The 20,447-nt window shown below is 34.7% G+C and overlaps 1 protein-coding gene across 2 annotated transcripts in view; it reads right to left on the reverse strand.

Moving 5' to 3' along the window:
* SLCO4C1 (solute carrier organic anion transporter family member 4C1) overlaps positions 1–20,447 on the reverse strand; it is a 71,948-nt gene that overhangs the window by 42,762 nt on the left and 8,739 nt on the right. For both annotated transcript variants that reach the window (XM_001097443.5, XM_078005074.1), the window contains one exon: positions 922–1,104. In XM_001097443.5, the coding sequence (XP_001097443.4) occupies positions 922–1,104 (183 nt within the window). The remainder of the gene's footprint in view (positions 1–921; positions 1,105–20,447) is intronic.

A 20,447-nucleotide genomic window follows, 5' to 3' on the forward strand; every position in this document is an offset into this window, starting at 1 on the left:
ATTTCATAGATTTTTATTTTCTTTTGGTTCTGTTACTGTATAATTATTGTATTTCTTTCAAGGTGCCATGTTTCCTTGATTTTTCATGTTTTTGTTTTTGCTTGTTACTATATTGATGTCTGCACAGCTGGAGCAACAGTAACTCTTGCGATTTTAATGAGTAGTTTTCATAGGATAAGACATATTCCTATAGATATATCTATGGTGTTGGTTGGGTAGGTACCCTTTGGGTTTGATTCTGGGTGGGTGCGGCAGTGTAGTCTCCATTTGAATCCTCTGGCTGTAATCAAGGCCAATGGTATCTGTGAGTTCCACAGTAGCTTAGGCTGCACTGAACATACTATCTTACTAACCCTATGGCAATGAATCTCCTATGTTAGATTAACAGACTGATAAAGAGAAAACTCATATGCAAATAAAGTACTCAATAATTAGATGTAGGGCTGTGCATTGTCTAGTTAGTTTTACCTTTCAGGAACATAAGAGAAGGAATTTAAGAGAAACTTATGCTACCAGGAATTAGATCACAAAGGAGAAACAATGGTTTGTTTTGTGGACTGTATGTCAATATAGGATGTAATAAATCACACAGAATGGCAGAGCTCAATCTCAACACCTTGCAGACATCTGCCTCTATGTCAATTCAAGCAATCTAGAGAGAATGCTGCTTAAATGGCTCTTCTTATCCTGCAAAGCTGGCCTGCCAATACCAAGAAATACAGCAGAGGATCAACAAAAATGATGACAATTTATATTCACTGACATTATATGGCAGAAAATAAAAGTAATACTGCATGTATTTATTGGGAATACCTATGGCATTACAACTAACTTTTTAATAAGCCTATGTTATACTTTACTTCTAAAGTAAACATATAATAAGATAAATTGATACTGAGACAGTTTAGAGAGTAAACTTACCTATATAGAGAGAAGATTTGTGTGTGGGCACAGAATCATCAAGAAAGGCTGTTCCCAGAGTATAAAGAGGAGTTCCTCCTGCCCCCAGCAATAGTTGTCCCAAGATGAAGACATACAAGTAGTTAGAAAGTGAAGAAGTTGAAGAGGTACAACTGGTGCTATTGCTTGCTGTTACACAAGTGTCTTGGGGAAAAAAAAACAACAAAATTGTGAATTAACAGAAATTTAACTAATAATTTAAATTTATATCATATAAATTATATTTGCCTAATATGATATAACCTTATTTATTTCTTCCAATCATTTTACTTTGATTTAAACTATTTAAAAATAAATCAAGAGAAAAATATACTTTCTTACCCCAGCCTGCCCTCACTTTATGAAGGTAACCCCTATTCACCTAGGTCACTTAGATGAGGGTAACCACTGTTAACAGTTCTTTTCAATTTTTCAGACATTTACTCATATAGTTACATGTTGTATACCCACTTAATTTTCCACACAATTACAGGCATAATAAAACATACTATCTTTATATTCAACAATGTCCAGTTTTCACTTATTATGTCCTGGACATCTCTGATATGGGCACTTAAAGCTATAAATTTATTTATTGGCACTGTCATAATATTCTACAGCATAAATGTCCTGTAATTTTATTGCCTAGTCCAGTACATGTATTTAATGATAAATATTGTTAATATTATATTGTATTATACATAGGTTTAGACCATTTTGTTATTTCCATTAGAATGTTATGAGGTACATTTTTTTTTAAGTTTACCCTGGCACATTTTGGGTAATCCTATCTATAGGACAGGTTACAATGAGTGAAACTGCTGGGTCAAAGTGAATAAATATTTATATTTTGATACTGCCAAACCACTTTATCAAAAAGTCATACAAATATGCAGTCCCACCAACAATTCATTAACACTTTACATAATAAGACTTAAATGACTACCAAGCTCATTGGTTAAAAAATATATATAATTTTTTAATTTCATTTTAAAAATCCTCAGTGACATTAAGCATTTTTCCATATATTTATTGTCACTTACATTTCTTCTAATTTTTCAATTAGTTCAATTTTCCTAGGTTCAGAGTTTGATACATGACTGTTCCTTGTTCCATAATTACACAAACAATGGCTTTATCCTAACATTTTTACTATTTGATTTAGATATAAGATAGGTGGATAAACATATACACACAGAAGGGATCACATGGCTATGTCTATGTAATGTGTGTGTATATGTTGCAAAAAAAAGCCTCAGAAGAAAAGTAGGTCAGAGGTCAACTTCTGCAACTAGGGTAAATACCTTAAGCCAATTAGCTCAGCCCAGGTGATTGCAATAAGCCAATTAGATCAGCACTGGTGAATATAATCAGTCAATTAGTTAACTTGAGAAAGTAGAGGCATCCAAGCAGGCCCCCAGTAGAAAATGTTGATAATACAGGCCTACATTGAGAAAGGAAGCAGGGCTGTGATGTGCTAATTCATATGTAATATCTTTAAGTGGGAGAAGACAGAGATCCAGCATTCTATTGCATTAACCAAAAAGCACATCTTTTAGTAACTTGACTATTTGTGAATTTATTTATGGCCGCTTGATCTTGTGTCACTAATCTCTGCAATCCTACTCCAGCACAAATCTCTTGTTATTACTGCAGCTTTCTAAGGTTTAAAGGCATCAATATGTCAACCCAGCTACAACTTATTTTACAGTGCTTCATGAAAAGTTCTATTTAATTGATCCATTTTCATAATACTGCTGACAAGGAATAATTCACCTCATTAAAAGTTAAATAATAACCAAAAAAGAAAAACAAATGACTAGTAAGGGAGAACAGTCTCCAGAAAAATGCTGTTATTAACGTAGATTTTAAAAGTACTATATTGCCATACTTAAAAAAGGAATTGAAACAATTGCCTCTTAAAATCCAGAGCTCAAAACAGGGATTTAATAAGCTCATAGAAATATGTTGAGGCAGGGAGTGGTGGCTTACACCTGTAATTCCACTACTTTGGAAGGACAAGGTGGGCGGATCACTTGAGGTCAGGAGTTTGAGACTATCATGGCCAACATGGTGAAACCCCGTCTCTATTAAAAGTACAAAAATTAGCTAAATCTGGTGGCACACCCCTGTAATCCCAGCTACTTGGGAGGCTAAGGGCAGGAGAATTGCTGTAACCCAGGAGGAGGAGGTTTCAGTGAGCCACTGCACTCCTGCCTGGGCAGAAAAGCAAGGCTCCATCGAAAGAAAAGAAAAAGAAAGAAAGAAAGAGAGAGAGAGAGAGAGGGAGGGAGGGAGGAAGGAAGGAAGGACAGAGAAGGAAGGAAGGAAGGAAGGAAGGAAGGAAGGAAGGAAGGAAGGAAGGAAGGAAGGAAGGAAGGAAGGAAGGAAGGAAAGAAGGAAGGAAGGAAGGAAGGAGAAAAAAGAAAAAAACTCAAACATGGGCTAAAATAACTCAGTATCAAATTTTGTTCTATAAAACATAAAAGAACAAAACTATCAGAAGTGGAAGTCACCCTGGAATGGTCAAAAAAAGAATAGACTGTAAGAATTATGACAGAGAGAATAGACTTGAGAAATAAGAACAAAATTAAATAAAGGAAAAATAAGACACCAAGATTTAAAAGGTTACAGAGAAAATTACGGATATAGAATTCAGACAAAGGCAATCAAACATATGTCTAATCAACCAAAATAGAAAAATGAATATGTTTAAAGGTAAAATTTTGGAAAATTTTCTGAAATAACGATTGATCTATAATTTAAAAAGATATAGAGCATCCCAGGAAAATTTGCCGCAGGACTTTCAACACCAAAATATTCCCTGGTAAAGTTTGTGAATTTTAAAGATGAAAAGACTTTTTTGAACAGCTAAACAAGAAGGTAAAGCCACTTAGGCAGAAGGAAATAAAAAACATAAGCTTACATTCAGACTTCTCTAAAGCAACATTAATCCCATAGAGGAAGTAAAGGAATGCCAAAAAAGTAACCACTGCAAGATAATGCGACCCTCATATTTTATGCTTAGTCAAACTGTCATGTCAAAAGACAAAGAAAAATATTTAAACCTCTATTATTTAAACCTATTAAATCTCATAAAATGAACTTGCCCTGATAAACACTACTAAAGGGTACATTTTAGCCTATAGAGAAATACTTCATTCAGAGATGCCATGTGTACCTCAAGATAATCAGAGGCAAATTTATATAAAATACATAAAATATATTTTATAATACAGTTCATAAAATAGCTAGATTTACCTATTCAAGTAATTTTGTGAGATTATTAGTTGAGGAAATCATTTGAACCCAGAATTTCAACTTCTAATGAAAAATCAAACAATTTCTGACCAAATACAGTTAGCCCTTCATATCCACAGGTTCCATATCTGTGGATTCAACCAACCACAGATCAAAAATATTCAGGGAAGAAAAATAACAACACATCAATAAAATATAATATAAATAATATAAATAAATATTATATATAAAATATATATAAATAAATATATATTTATAAAATATAAATAAATATATATTTATAAAATATAAATAAATATATATTTATAAAATATAAATAAATAAATAAATATTTATAAAATATAAATAAAATTTATATAAATTTTATAAAAAATAAAATTTTATTTAAAAAAATAAATAAAATGTATTAAAAAATATAAATAAAAATATACTATAATTATTTACATAGCATTTACACTGCATAGCTATTATTTGTAATCTAGAGATGATTTAAAGTTTATAGGACAATGTAGGTAGGTTGTATACAAATAACACACCATTTTATAGAAGGAACATGAGCATGCACAAATTTTGTTATCCATGGGGGTCCTGGAACCAATCCCCCATGGATATTGTACTTTCAACATTAATTAAAAAGTATGTGATTTGACAATACACCACAAGAGGAAGGTCCTATGTTCTTTATAAATTTGGAGGAACATTGCCAATAAAATTAAGAATTAGAACTTTACCTAATGAACAAAGAAGTGTCCAGTCTTACCCATTAACATTGGCAGGGCTGTGACAAAAGGACAAAAGGAAATCCACATACCATATGTCAAAACATTTAGAAGATAAATACCAAGCTCAGCCAAATGCTCAAAGACCCACGGCCTGCTGCTCTCCAGGCATTTGCCCTAAAGACCTAGAGGCTAAAGGTACGTCTTTTCTTCTGGGCCTATCCTGCTGCCAGGGGTAGAGCAGAATGGACTCCGCTGTGATGTGATTCCTCTTCCCCAGCCACATATTTGATAAGATTCCCAGGAGATGCCTATCTATGCATCCTGGAGAGGGGAGTAAAGAAGCATAGTTTTTAGGGAACCAAGTCTCCCCAATTACCTGCATCAGGTGCTTTGAGGTGACTAACTTTAAACAAATAGTCTCTCTTTCTCCTTTCCCAGGGGCTGGCTGTACTTTTCTTCCCTCAGTCTCACTCCTCATCTCCTAACCTCCTAACCACTGCCCTGAGGAAGGAGAAAGAGTTGCTGCTTTTGTTTATAGTTGACCACCTCCTAGTCTATACAGTATCTTCTGGCCTGGAGAATTTAGCCCAATCCTACATTCCTCTCCTATCATCTCTGTTCACTTATCCTGTTACCAATCTTTCAAAACCTCCCCTTATAAAACTCGAGAAAGAAAAGTAAAGTATCTTCAAGTTTCAATGTTTGTGATAATGTGGGTCCCGCTAAGCACAGGGCTCAGGGCAGGACCCTTCTTATCCAGGCCTCATGTCAGCTGGTGGCAGAAGATCCAAGAAGGCAGCAAGAGAAATACTCTTCCTAAAGGTGACAAGAAACACTCTAAAGTCCAAATTTATATCTCTTGCCTGTAATAGGTGTCAGTAGGGACCTTCTGGGCTGCTATGACTCATAAAAACAGAGGGTAGGGTAAGAAGAGGTTGCACAAAGAATCTCACAGACAATTCAGCCTTCTCTGTGGGAACTGAAAAGCCAAGAGCCTTTATCCCTGCAACCAACGCCTGGGATGCCAAATAAGTCACTCCCACCCTATGGGAGCCCAACGGAGTCAATAAAGTGATTTTCAAACAGAGCTACCACGGCATTTACAGAAAGATGTCATAAGAAAAAAAAAGCAGCATAATTTTATTACAGTTAAGATTAGGGCACTGACCACAAAAATATTTTCAGGGAGCAAATTAGAAATGTGAACACACAGTTCATCATGAGATGAGGCAATTATTTATACAAAGAAATGAAGTAACAGAAAAGAAATGATGAAGGAAAGAAAGAGGAGATCAAATGTTGGCAGAAAAGAGTAAAAGGAAAAAACTAAAACCTCATAGAAAAGAAGACACAATGGAAAGGGGCACACGGGTAAACTGACTGAGAAAACACAGTTATGGGCATATAGAATACAAATGAGAAAAGTGAGCAAAATTAATGATAAAAAAGGAAGAAACGTTAATATAAGGAGGCCAAAGAAGATCATATATACACATAGTTGAAGTAGTTGATGTACCTAAGAAAACTAAAATCATAGAACAAAATACTTAAACATATAATTTAAAGAAATATCACTATACTTTAAAAGTGTGTATGTAAATCTCTATAGGTCAACCTGCATAAGTGGAGGCCAGGAAACTATGACATGAATGGTCATCACCAGGACATAGCTTAGAGTAGACTTCGAAGAGAGACTCCAAGTTGCAGACACACTTGGACTATTGAGAATCTTCTTTGTAGAGAACACCAGCAGTATACTGTATATTACGTGTCACAAGCACTTCTGAATAATTTCAGAATGCACAGGCAAACAAAGGCTTTGTGTGCTTTCTATCTTTCCTTCTTGGAGAATAACAAGTGGACTAATCACTTATTTATATGTAACATGATAAAGAATGTTAACTTTAAAAATCATCTACCATATATTCAAGCTAGTTTTTTCTTCATTAATGTCTAACATCTCCCAGAACTAGTGCTCTATAAATCACTTTGGTAAAAGACTGTTTAGAAGCATGACAAAAGTGTCAAAAGAAACAAAACAGTCCTAGGTCATTAAAATATTTAAATTTAGCCCTTATACAAACAAACTTAAATCCTAGAGGGTTACAGTGGCACACAGCCACTCCAAACCACACCAGTGGGGAGGACACCAGGAAAATACACACTTAGGACCTCTTTCTTCCCAACATGCACACTCCTGTTAGCTAACCCAACTACAATCCAGGGCAGAGAAAAGTGCCAGATTGACAGAGTCTGTTGGGTTTTTCTACTAAAACACAAAGCGAAAGTGATAAATCGTGAATATTGGCTCCGGAAGGACACAGAATATCCAACACAGCTCCCGCTCCTTCTTTTTTTTTTTTTTTTTTGAGACGGAGTCTTGCTCTGCCGCCCAGGCTGGAGTGCAGTGGCCGGATCTCAGCTCACTGCAAGCTCCGCCTCCCGGGTTCACGCCATTCTCCTGCCTCAGCCTCCCGAGTAGCTGGGACTACAGGCGCCCGCCACCTCGCCCGGCTAGTTTTTTGTATTTTTAAAGTAGAGACGGGGTTTCACCGTGTCAGCCAGGATGGTCTCGATCTCCTGACCTCGTGATCCGCCCGTCTCGGCCTCCCAAAGTGCTGGGATTACAGGCTTGAGCCACCGCGCCCGGCCCTCCCCTCCTTCTTTAGCATCCGCTTTTATCTGTCTGAATTTAAAAATCTATACTTTTAAATATTAAAATATATATTTAAATATTAACTTATTTGTCTGAATTAAAAAATCTGTATGTCTCCCACATTAAAAAACCCACAAAAAGCTATCAGCAAAATATCATCGTGAGGTAACATCCATTCAGTTATTCTCCCACCTGAAAGCAACACTGAAGTGTTAGCCCCAGCTGTGGTCTGCATCAAAGGTGGCAGAGGAAAACAAGAGCAAGGCGACAATTAACCAGCTCCATAGTTCTCTTTCTATAGTTGATCAGAGAGCCCGACTAATAAGCATAGCTTCCTTCTATCACGCAGTTCTTGTTCCCTTTACCACTGCCCATACCTTAACTGATCAGGTATTTTACAGTCTTTTACAAGTCTCCAGCTGTTCTTTCCCTATTGAGCTACTGAAGTTTTCTCTCAACAAGTACTGTTGGGTATGGGAGTGTTAAGAGGCATCTAAGTGAATCTTACAGTCCAAAAATATGCTGTTCCTTGCAACTGGAAAGGAACAACTCAATTTTCCCTCGGTAACTAGGATCCATTAGCTCTGTCAATTTAGTGAACTTCTCTCCCTGTTGAATATTTACTATGAAGCGATCAAAAAGGATTAGCAAACATTATAGTTAAGCTTTGGACTTAAGGGAATAATGACTGTGTGCTTTGATGGAAACTTGCATCCCTTGGGTACTAGAATTCAACAAGGCAGGGTGTAAGAATTCCACTAAGTAGATTATTAGCTACAGTAGTGAGAGGCACCAATTCATTGCCGCTCCTTAGTTCCCTAGACAGTACCCAATGAACACAGTGGTGAGTTTTTCCTGGGTTTTATTTTTGCTTATCTATCCCAGATTTGCAGATGAATAAGTCAGCAACCCACAAATGCCAAAGGCTGCATACAAAACAAACAAACAAACAAAAAGCCACAAGAAAATTATCATCATTCTAGCCAAAAGATCATGAAAGCAGCAGCTTGGCAAGGCAGAAATATTATACAGTAACCATGCTACTCTAGTCAAACACCACAGAGAAAGACTGCAATCTCACCCACACTCACTCCCGCAATATATAGTGTAATAAGGTTGCCCATCCCCCTTCCAGGGTGGTGTCAGAGAAGGGTGAGAAGGGACCCGGCACTTCTACCCCCATCAAGAGGTAACGATCCCCACCCCTGGTGCCAGTGACATCTACATTGGTAGCCTGGGTTTCCAGCTCTATGTAGCAACAGAAGCACCCCTCCTCCCTCTCTGCTAGTACAAGAGGAAGCCTAGTGAAGAGTCCAAATTTACACTGTAGTCGAGTTGGAATTAGGTCATACTTCTCCTCTGTGGTGTCAGTAGAAGAGTAGCAAGTCACTCCTACCCTTCCCAGACAGAGTGATATCAGTGGAGTTCTAGTGGAGATCCAGGATTGCCACCACCACCCAACAATAACAAGGAGCCTGTCTTCCTAGTAGTTGTCAACTGAGGCCAAGAGGTAAACTTGGATTTCGATGCCACTCGGCAAATAAGATAACACCCACCCCACTTCAAAGCCATCAGAGCAGTTCCAAGTAGTTAAGACAGAAGATTTAAATAAGAATCAGAGTCTAATAATATAATACCAAGAATATACTTCTATACATTTAATACAATAGCTGGAAAAAAAAACACTCAAAAAGCTATACAAAGAAATACACTCAAAACACTATAGATAAATCAAAATGGAATTGTAAAAATGTTCAACCAACCCACATTCAGGAAAGCAGGAAGCAGATAATAGAGAAACAAAAAACAAAGAACAAACACAAAACAAAATATTAACAGTACGGGTTTAAACCTTAACGTACTAGTATTTACATTACATGTAAATGGTCTGAACATTACAATTAAAGGATATTGACATAGTGAAAAAAAAAACAACCCAACTGTGCCATCTACAAGAAATTCACTTCAAATGCAGTAATGTGGGCAGGCTGAAATTTAAAGATTGGGGGAAAAAAATATCATCCAAGCATTAATCAAAATAATGTAGGAGTAGCCATATTAATATCAGTTGAAACTGACTTTAGAGCAAAAAAATTTACTAGACACAGAGAGACATTACGTATTGAAAAAACAGTCAATTTACCAAGAAGAGTAACATGTATTCACCATCATAGAGCTGTAAAACATAAAGCGGAAATTTATAGAATGAAAGGAGGAACAGACAAACCCACAATTACAATCAAAGATTTCAAAATCCCTCTCTGAGCAACTGATAGAACAAAAAATCAGCAAGGGTATAAACTAACTTATTGACCACATCTACCAACAGGATCTAACCAACATTTTTTAAACATTTTGTCAAACAACAGCAAAATACATTTTCTTTTCAAATGCCCACAGAACATATGCCAAGACAGACCACACCCTGCATCACAGAGCAAACCTTAATAAATTTTTAAAAATTGAAATCCTACATAGCACATTTTCTGACTACAATGGAATCTAAACATCATTAACAAAATGATAACAAGAATATCTCCAATCATTGGAAACTAAACAACATGCTTTCACACTTTCAAATAATCTATGGGTCAAAAAAGAAGTCTCTAAGGAAATGAAAACATTCACTGAATTAAGTAAAAATGAAAACACAATATATAACAATTGTGAAATACAACTCAAGCAATACTGAAAGAAAATTTTATAGCACTAAAATGCATACCTTAGAAAAAATAAAAATAAAATCAATAATCTAAGCTTCCATGCCAGCCACCTAGAGAAAAATAATAATAAAATAAATTTAAAACAAGCAGAAGGAAGAAAATAAAGAGCAGAAATCAATAAATTGGAAAAGAGAAAACTACAGAGAAAAATCAATGCAACTAAAAGTTCATTTTTTGAAAAGATGAATTTAATTGGCTACATCTAGCAAGACTGACAAAGAATAAGTAGACAAATACTATCAATACCAGAAATCAAGCAAAGGATTTCACAACAGATACAGCAGACAAAGAAAATATAATAAATACCAGGAACAGTTAGCTCTATGTACATAAATTTGACAACTCAGATGAAATGGGCCAATTCCATTAAAAGCATAAATTACATCTACTCACCCAAAATGAAGTATAAGGTTGGTGCAAAAGTAACTGCAGTTTTTGCCATTAAAAGTAATGACAAAAATCACAACTACTTTTGCACCAACCTAATAGATTTGAATTACTATTAAATATAACTATTAAGAATATTAACTTTTTAATTGAGAAACTCCCCAAAAAGGAATCTATAGGCTGAAATAGTTTCACTTGCAGAATTCTAACAAACATATAAAGAAAAATTAAAATCAATTTCAGAAAATAGTAGAGGAGGAATATTTCTCAATTTATTTTATGAAGTTTATAATCCCCTAAAATCCACAAAAACTTCAAAGCCAAATAGAGACATTACATAAAAGAAAATTAAAACTAAAATCCCTTATGAATATAGACACAAAAATGCTTAACAAAATAGTACCAAACGGAATTCACAAATATATTGAAAGAATTGTACACCATTGGCCAGACGTGGTGGCTCACGCCTGTAATCCCAGCACTTCGTGAGGCCGAAGCAGGCGGATCACAAGGTCAGGAGATTGAGACCATCCTGGCCTATACGGTGAAATCCCGTCTCTACTAAAAATACAAAATAATTAGTCGGGCGTTGTGGCGGGAGCCTGTAGTCCCAGCTACTCGGGAAGCTCAGGCAGGAGAATGGCGTGAGCCCTAGAGGCGGAGTTTGCAGTAAGACAGATCATGCCACTGCACTCCAGGCTGGGCGACAAAGCGAGACTCCATCTCAAAAAAAAAGAAAAAAAAAAAAAAAGAATTGTACACCATTGCCAAGTGATATTTATTCTGGGATGCAAGGCTGGCATCAAAAAAATCAAAAAATTAAAAAATGTTAGTGACTGTATTAACACATTGAAGAAGAAAAAATCACATGATCATGATCATATGATCAGAAATCACATGAACAATTGATGCAGAACAAGTATTTGACAATATTCAACAATGATTCCTGATAAAAATTCTCAGAAAAAGAGGAATAAAGTAGAACTTTCCCAACTTGATAAAGAGTATTTCTAAAAACATGAAACAGTGGTGAAAGACTGAAAGCTTTTTTCCCGAATGTAGGGAAGAGGTAAGAACAATCACTCTCACCATTCTTACTCATAATAGTACTGGAAGTTCTAACCAGCGCAATAAGGCAAAAAAAAAAAAAAAAAGAAAAAAAGAAAAAAAAGAAAATTAATGCCATACAGAAGGTAAAGGAAGTAATAAAACTGTTCCTATTTGCAGAAGACATGACTGTCTACATAGAAAACACCAAGGAATCCACAAAATAATATCAAGAACCAATTAGTTCAGTAAGGTTACAGAACACACAATAAAACATACAAAAATCTATTGTATTTCCATATACCGGCAATGAACATACAGAAACCAAAATTTAAAATACAGTACTATTTACAATCATTCAAAAAAAAGCAAAAAGAAATACTTGGATGTTAATCTAGCAAAACATATACATAACTTGCATGCTAAAAATACAAAATACTGATAAAAAATTAAAGAAAATCTAAACAAATGGAGTATAAATCCATATATATTCATGGATTGGAAGACCCAACATAGTAACTACATCAATGTAATCCCAATTAATATGCAGGTTGTATTAGTTCATTTTCACACTGCTGTAAAGATACTACCTGAAACTGGGTAAATGTAAATAAAGAAAAAAATTTAATTGACTCACAGTTCCACATGGCTGGGAAGGCCTCAGGAAACTTACAATCATGGCTGAAGGGGAAGCAGGTACATCTTATACGGTGGCAAGCAAGAGAGCATGTGAAGGAAGAACTGTCAAACACTTACAAAACCATCAGCTCTCATGAAAACTCACTCACTATCAAGAGAACAGCACGGGGGAAACCACCCCTGTGATCAAATAACCTCCCACCAGGTCCCTCCCTTGACATGTGGGCATTATGGGGATTACAATTTGAGATGAGATTTGAGTGAGGACACAAAACCAAACCATATCAAGGTTCAATACAATTCCTCTCAAAATCCTATTAAGATGTTTTGTAGATATAGAAAAGATTATTCTAAAATTTATAGGGAAATAAAAAGGAATGAGGCAAACCAATATGGAAAAATAACAATGAAGTGAGAGGAATATCTATAGGATTTCAAGACTTATATAAGTATAATAGTCAAGAATGTGATATTGGTGGAGAGATACATAAATTAGTGGAGCAGAGCAGAGATCCCAGAAATATAGCTATACAAATATGCCCGACTGATTTTTGAAAAGTTGCAAAAGTAATTCAATGGCCAAAGGACAGCTTTTTCAAATGGAGCTACAGCAACTGGACATTTATAGACAAAAAATAAAACTTGATCTAAACTTCACATCTTTTATACAAATTAACTCAAAATATATCACAGACTTAAATGTAAAATAGAAAATTATAAAACTTTTTTTAAAAATAGAAAATCTTAGAGATCAGAGCTAGGCAAAGGGTTTGTAGTCTTGACAATAAAAGCATAATCTATAAAAGGAAAAAATTGATAAATTCAACTTTATTTAAATTGAAAACTTTCACTCTGTGAAAAGCCCTGTTAAGAGGATGAAAAGACATGCTACAGACTGGAAGAAAATATTTGCAAACTAGCTTGTGACAAGACCTAGTACTTAACATAAATAGCTCTCAAAACTCAACGGTAAAGAAACAAATATCCAAAGACATGAAAAGACATTTCACCAAGGATGACATGCAGATAGCACATTCGCACAAGCAAAGATGCTCAATGTTAACAGCCGTTAAAGAAATACAAATTAAAATACAATGAGATTTCACTGTATACCTATCAGAATGGCTATAGCAAATGCTGGCAAAGATTCAAATAAACTGAGTCACTCATACATTGCTGATGGGAATATAAGGTGCTACAGTGAATCTGGAAAAAGGTTTGTCAGTTTTTCAAAAAACTAAATACAGAATTTTCATATGACCCAGCAGTTTTACTCCTGGGCATCTACTCCAGAAAAAGGAAAACTATGTTCACATGAAAATCTGCACACTAATGTTTGTAGCTTTATTTGTAAAGCAGTTTCACTCCTGGGCATCTATTCCAGAAAGATGAAAACTATGTTCACATGAAAATCTGCACACTAATGTTTGTAGCTTTATTTGTAATAACCAAAACCTGGGAACAAACCAGATGTTCTTTAACAGGCAAATGGTTAAACAAACTATGGTACATCCATACCATGGATTACTAATCAGCAGTAGAAATAACAGAACAACTGATATATACAACAACCTGATGAGTATTCAGAAAATCACTCAGACTAAAAAAAGTCAATTCCAAAATATTATATACTGTATAATTACTGAAATATAGTAAAACCTTTAAACATAAAAATGTTCATCATGAGTTAATTTATAATTAAAAACTTTTTATATGTAAAAACTGAGCTCTATGAGAATGTTTAAAATGTAAAACAGAATGCTATGCAAGAATAAAAATGCTCACAGGTTGCAACATATTTTATTAACTGTATTAAAAATAGGCACAGAAAAACAGTAAGACAATTCTGAAGTTGTTTTCCTTGAGAAAAGAAAAACAGTGAATTGGGTTTTTCTCTCTTTCTACTTCTTAGTATTACCCAAATTGTCTGCATGACCCATAGAACCTCTCTAACCAGAAAAATTAAATGTATTAATAAAAAATATAACAAAGGAGGGTTGATTAAATAAGTTATTTATAAAATGAAATAATAGAAAAGCAAAAAGATTCTGCAGTCTCATCTTTACTAATATAAAATGTGTCCAATACATCTTCCAAGTAAAAAGAAGTCAACATCCATAGATTAAAAATCTTGTTTCCTTCAAACAAGGATTTTGAATGTGTTTGTGCAAATGTGAGGTAAAGATGTGTGAATGTTAATAAAATTATGTGAGTGTGAATGTGTGCATGAACATGTGTTAATGACTGTGTAGTGTAGTTTATGTGTGATAATATATGTATGAATGTGTATATACATTTTAAGAAGACTGAAGAGTGTTAACAGTGAATAATCGAGGTGTATTATCATGAAAACTCTTTCTTTATTCCATTTTTGTTTGTATGTTCCTATTTTCTGAACATTTTACAAAGTATATATCATGTTCAAAGCCAAAAAATTCAAGACATTTTCAAAAGGCAACTCGGCTATTTAAAAGGCAATATTTCAATGTGTTATTCTAAGTGGACCCAATTAAACTGAGCTACACCAAATGAATTATTTTCTTATCTCATAGCAATATGATCTTAGAAATATAGCTAATTAAAACCCTTTCTAATGTACTAGTTCAAAAGTGTTTGGTCAGACTTTGGGGATATGTCAACACCAAATGACATCCACAAAAAGAAAAGGGCTTTATTGTTCATTGCTACTATTTAATGAGCACTTATCACACACCAGGCACTACCTTATCCCCAAATATGTATACTCTTCCAGGTGGCATTGATTATTATTAACATAATTTATAGTCAAAGAAACTTATCTCCAGGATCACTACAGTTCTATCACAGTGTGTGAGCAAAAACTTAAACTCACTTATTTTTGACTCTTACATCTCTGCTAAAGTGCTGAATACTTTCATTAAATAGGATGAGCTAACAGCATTAAAATGAAACACACAAAAAAAAAATACATTAAAACACACACTGGCAAATTTGTGCATTTTTAAGAACAGTGACTAAGAAACTAGAATTTCCTCATTTATTTCCTGCCACAAACCTCCAACCTTTCTAAAGAAGCTACAAAAAAAAAAAAAAAAAAAAAAAAAAAAAAAAAAAAAAGACATTGCTGAAAGACCTTCCACACAATATATCTGGTTAGACACAACTATGTCTATGGCCACTTCAATGTCCTATCAGAGCATTTCATTTTATATATGAAGATTTTTTTTTAAAAAGTCCATGAAAAGAGAATTGCTAACATTTTAACATTAAGAGCCTAATGTCTTGTCCTTCCACAAAAGACGGTAAGAGTAGGTAATGGCAGATAAAGGCAATTTGGGATTATCTGTTCACATTTTCCATAAACTTGGGCTAAAAAACAATGGAACATTAAAAGAGAATTTTCTTAGAAGCACTGAAGTGAAATCAACATCTTAGCAAGTCATTAAGACAAAAACCAAAAGTAGAATATCGAAGCATTCTGCTGCTATTTCCGAATATGCTTCTCATTTTAGCTTACTTTTTCACACTGCAAATTTTTCAGATCCCAAATCTTACTCAAAAAGATTATGGAAAATAATTTTTACCTGTAACAATGTAATTTGTCCCAATTTGGTCACCAGAAAAAAAAAAATGAATAAGAGAGAGAAAGAGAAAATTCTCTTTAAATGTTCCGTTATTTTTTAGCCCAAGTTTATGGAAAATGTGGACAGAGAATCCCAAATTGCCTTTATCTGCCATTACCTACTCTTACTGTCTTCTGTAGAAGGACAAGGCATTGGGCTCTTAATATACCTCATCAAAGGACTCCATTAATTAATATATGTGACAACTCAACAAATAGTTCTTAAGCACCTAGTCTATATCACATGCTGTTCTAGGTGCTGATCATAATAAAGTTTCTAAACTCAACAAGGGCTTTCAAATACACATAATTAAACGTAAAGCAAGATAGAGCAGATTTTACCAGTGTGTTCACTGCCTCCTTTACCTAGAGGAAGACAAAATAAAGGGTGAAAGCCGGATGAAGGGGACAAGTGTAACAATGAAGCCTCTTCATCAACTCTACATATCATACCCCTAACTAAAGATTCACAAAATGCATTTGCTTTATAGTGCTGCAATAAAGACACCTGCTTAGCTTTCTTCTTTTTTGTTTTTTTCCCAAACTCATTCAACCATTGAACACATTTTTAACATATTCCTAATACCTCTAGAAACTGTTCTCTGTAGATCACGCTTTCAGAAATGTTTGGACATGTTTTTCTCTTTCAGAAGGCCACGGATTTTTTAAACCTCTACCTATCAGCAAACTACAGCTTGCAAGGAGAATTGAGCTTGTGCTAAAATTTCATTGACATATTTTTTTCCTACTTATTTTTCTCTGTAAGTTTCCTCTATTTCAGAAGTTTGGTCATTTGCATTTTAACAAAACTGGCTGCATTAGAGCACCTAGCATTTCATGATGATTGTGAAACTCCTATTTTAAAGGAAGACATAAAGCAAGAATCCAGAAAGGAAAAGAAACCTTTCTCTCTATATCCACAGTTAAAAGCTTTACAAAGTAATCAGACATTAAAATGGACATGTAGGTCCTAAGTTAGACTAAGATAACCTGGATAATTTTTTTACAATATTGATTCTTGAGTCCTACTCCAAACTTACTGAATCAGGATCTCCAATATTTTATATATACATATATATATATATATATATATATATATATATTTTTTTTTTTTTTTTTTTTTTTTTTTTTTTGAGATGGAGTCTTGCTCTGTCGCCTAGGCTGGAGTGCGGTGGCCCAATCTCAGCTCACTGCAACCTCCGCCTCCTGGGGTTCATGCGATTCTCCTGCCTCAGCCTCCCAAGTAGCTGGCATTACAGGTGCCTGCCACCACCCCCAGCTAATTTTTGTATTTTTAGTAGGGACGGGGTTTCCCACGTTGGCCAGGCTGGTCTCAAACTCCTGGCGTCAAGTGATCCACCCACCTCAGCCTCCCAAAGTGTTGGGATTACAGGTGTGAGCCGTTGAGCCTGTCTCAGGGTAATTCACATTATCTAGGAAATATGAGAAAGACCAAAAAGCCTCTGATATAAAAAAATTTTGATAGTTTTATCTAGAGCATTGACTATTGCTAAAAGGTAGCTCTAGGCCTTTTATTGTATGTATTATATTTAATTTGAATCATTTGTTTTATTACACCATTGTAGCTTCTAATCTAAAAGAAATCACCTCTCCTCATTATTCCTTTATTCATTTCAGTTACAAAGAAGTAAAATGTAAGAAAAATAAGTGATTTCTGTAAAGGAAAAAATAATATCAAAAAAGGAAAAACACTCAGAGGCCAAGCAAAATTAAAGCTTCCTGTATTGAATTTGTGCTTGAAAAGCACTAAGATTCTTTGCCCTAGGTCTTCTCAGATCTAGGCAAGCATTCCATTAAAGAAAAAAAACAAGAACAAAAGATAAAATAGTAAGTAGAAATAAAGTCCACTTTGAGTCCTACTCTAATCATTTTCCTAGCACAGCTTTTGTGAGTAGTTACCAAGTATAACCAAAGTCCTTTGATGAAGCATTCTCTCTGAAATGCCAATCAAAAAAAAAAAAAAATTAGAAATTTAGTGCTACAGCTAATGTGAATTTTTATCATTTAAGGTTCCTTTGAGGGAAAGGGGATGGAAAAGAGAAACAAAGATATAGTGCAATGTAGGAAAAATTATCCAATTATTGGTCAATAAATAAAAAGAACTTTACTAGGTTAAGTAACTACTTTTCTACAATTCCTCAGTATTTAATAATGCCTCTCTCCCAAAGTCTCAAGGAGATATAAAGATTATTTTGCCTAAGAACATTAAAATAACACTCATTTAAAGAAATTAAAATTGCTTACATGAAAACATTATGTAGTAAAGATGTGTTTATTGCATTTTAAATATTTTAAAGTCATATTGCAATATGTTGTGTCATATTAATATTAAGTTGAAGTAAGTCAAAAATGAATGTCAAATATGACTTATTTGAAAGTGTTTTGACACTATTCTATGTTTGGGTTAACTTGTACAAAAAATTAGCCCTTAATAGTATGTATTTGTTCTGCTTAATTTTAATACTTCCTCTTTTTTTAATCCAATAACAACCACAACTTCCCTTTGATCATCTCCATTCAAAGTTAATCACCTCTAATGCTTATGTCTTTCTAAAAGCTTCCCTTAAAGAAAAACTTTCTCTCCAACCTACTTAAATTTATTGTTTACAACACAATAGAAAGTCCAAGCTGTTTCCAAATATATCTTCCTAACTTTTGTTCTTAACATCCTTTTGTGTTATTCTCACACCTGTAGAAATTATACACGCTTATCATATTTTCTTTTCTTTCTTACTACTTACTAGCTACATTATTTATTACTTTAGTCTCCTCTTATAGAGATTATCCCAACCAAAGTGAGTCCTGACTTTGATTTCCCACAAGAACAACAGAAAAAGCACACAAGGGTATGTTACTTTCCTCACTGTCCATTTTAAATTAAATCATATGTATAATTTCAATTAATAAAATCATTTATTAACATTATGCTCTATGTTAAGTTACTTAAGAAAATTACACATCCCTTTGCCTGTAATTAATTTACAGGAAGCTTTCAACTAATCTGTTTTCCTTTTGCAGTTTCCTTTTCCTAAGTTTTCTTCTCTACTCTCCCTAAAGTTTGACAAATAATTCAGATTTTTCATTACAGATTCCCATACTTGCAAAAGTAGATTAATACACACCACTGTACTGGACTACTAGAAATTAGAGAATAAATGGTTGACATTCATAAAAAATATTAAAATCATTCAATATCATTAATAACTTAGTATGAGTAATAAGCATACACATTTGAAAAACAATAAACAAACCATAAAAATTAGGATTAGCTTTAGTTGTTGTTAACTATCTGTTCACCTCTTGCCCTAAGGCTTACACGGTAAAAAGAAGAGGTTTTTCATTTCTTTTTTTTTTTTTTTTGAGATAGAATCTCTGCTCTGTCACTCAGGCCGGAGCGCAATGGTACAATTTTCAGCTCACTGCAACTTTCACCTTCCAGGTTCAAGCAATTCTCCTTCCTCAGCCTCCCGAGTAGCTGGGACTACAGGTGCATGCTACCACATCTGGCTAATTTTTTGTTTTTTGTTTTTAGTAGAGATGGGGTTTCACTGCGTTAGCCAGGCTGATCTCGAACTCCTGACCTCATGATCCGCCCACCTTGGCCTCCAAAAGTGCAGGAATTACAGGCATGAGCCACCGCGCCCGGCCGGGATTTATTATTTCTAACATCCCTTCCATTTCTAAATGTCTGTACTCCTTTAAATGTGTAATGCAATTTCAATCCTGAATTTTGTGTCTGTCATATTATAAACACCTACACACACCACAATGACACTTCTGTTAAGAAAAATCACAGGGCAAAAAAATGCAAAAATTCAACACAACAGTGATGCATTTTCATTCACCGACAATGGGGGAGTAACTAACATACCCCTTCCTGAAAGTCAGTGAGACATTATCTATCAAAAACTAGAATGAAGAAGCCCTTCAAATCCAGTATTTGCACTTCTAGGAATCAAACCAAATGAATGACTTGCACATTTATGTAAACACATATGTTTGACGATACACACTGCAACACTGGACATATAATATGCAGTTCATACTAAAAAACTTCAGGCCGGGCGCGGTGGCTCAAGTCTGTAATCCCAGCACTTTGGGAGGCCGAGACGGGCGGATCACAAGGTCAGGAGATCGAGACCATCCTGGCTAACATGGTGAAATCCCATCTCTACTAAAAAACATACAAAAAACTAGCCGGGTGAGGTGGCAGGCACCTGTAGTCCCAGCTACTCGGGAGGCTGAGGCAGGAGAAGAATGGCGTAAACCCAGGAGGCGGAGCTTGCAGTGAGCTGGGATCCGGCCACTGCACTCCAGCCCGGTCAACAGAGCGAGACTCCGTCTCAAAAAAAAAAAAAAAAAAAAAAAAAAAATCAAACCCGAATTCTTAATTTCATTCCAATTCTGTTCTACCTCATATTCCATCTTCTAGTAAAAATGGCCCCAGCTGA

Source organism: Macaca mulatta, chromosome 6 (genome assembly GCF_049350105.2).
Source record: "Macaca mulatta isolate MMU2019108-1 chromosome 6, T2T-MMU8v2.0, whole genome shotgun sequence".
In the NCBI taxonomy this organism is placed as follows: Eukaryota; Metazoa; Chordata; class Mammalia; order Primates; family Cercopithecidae; genus Macaca; species Macaca mulatta.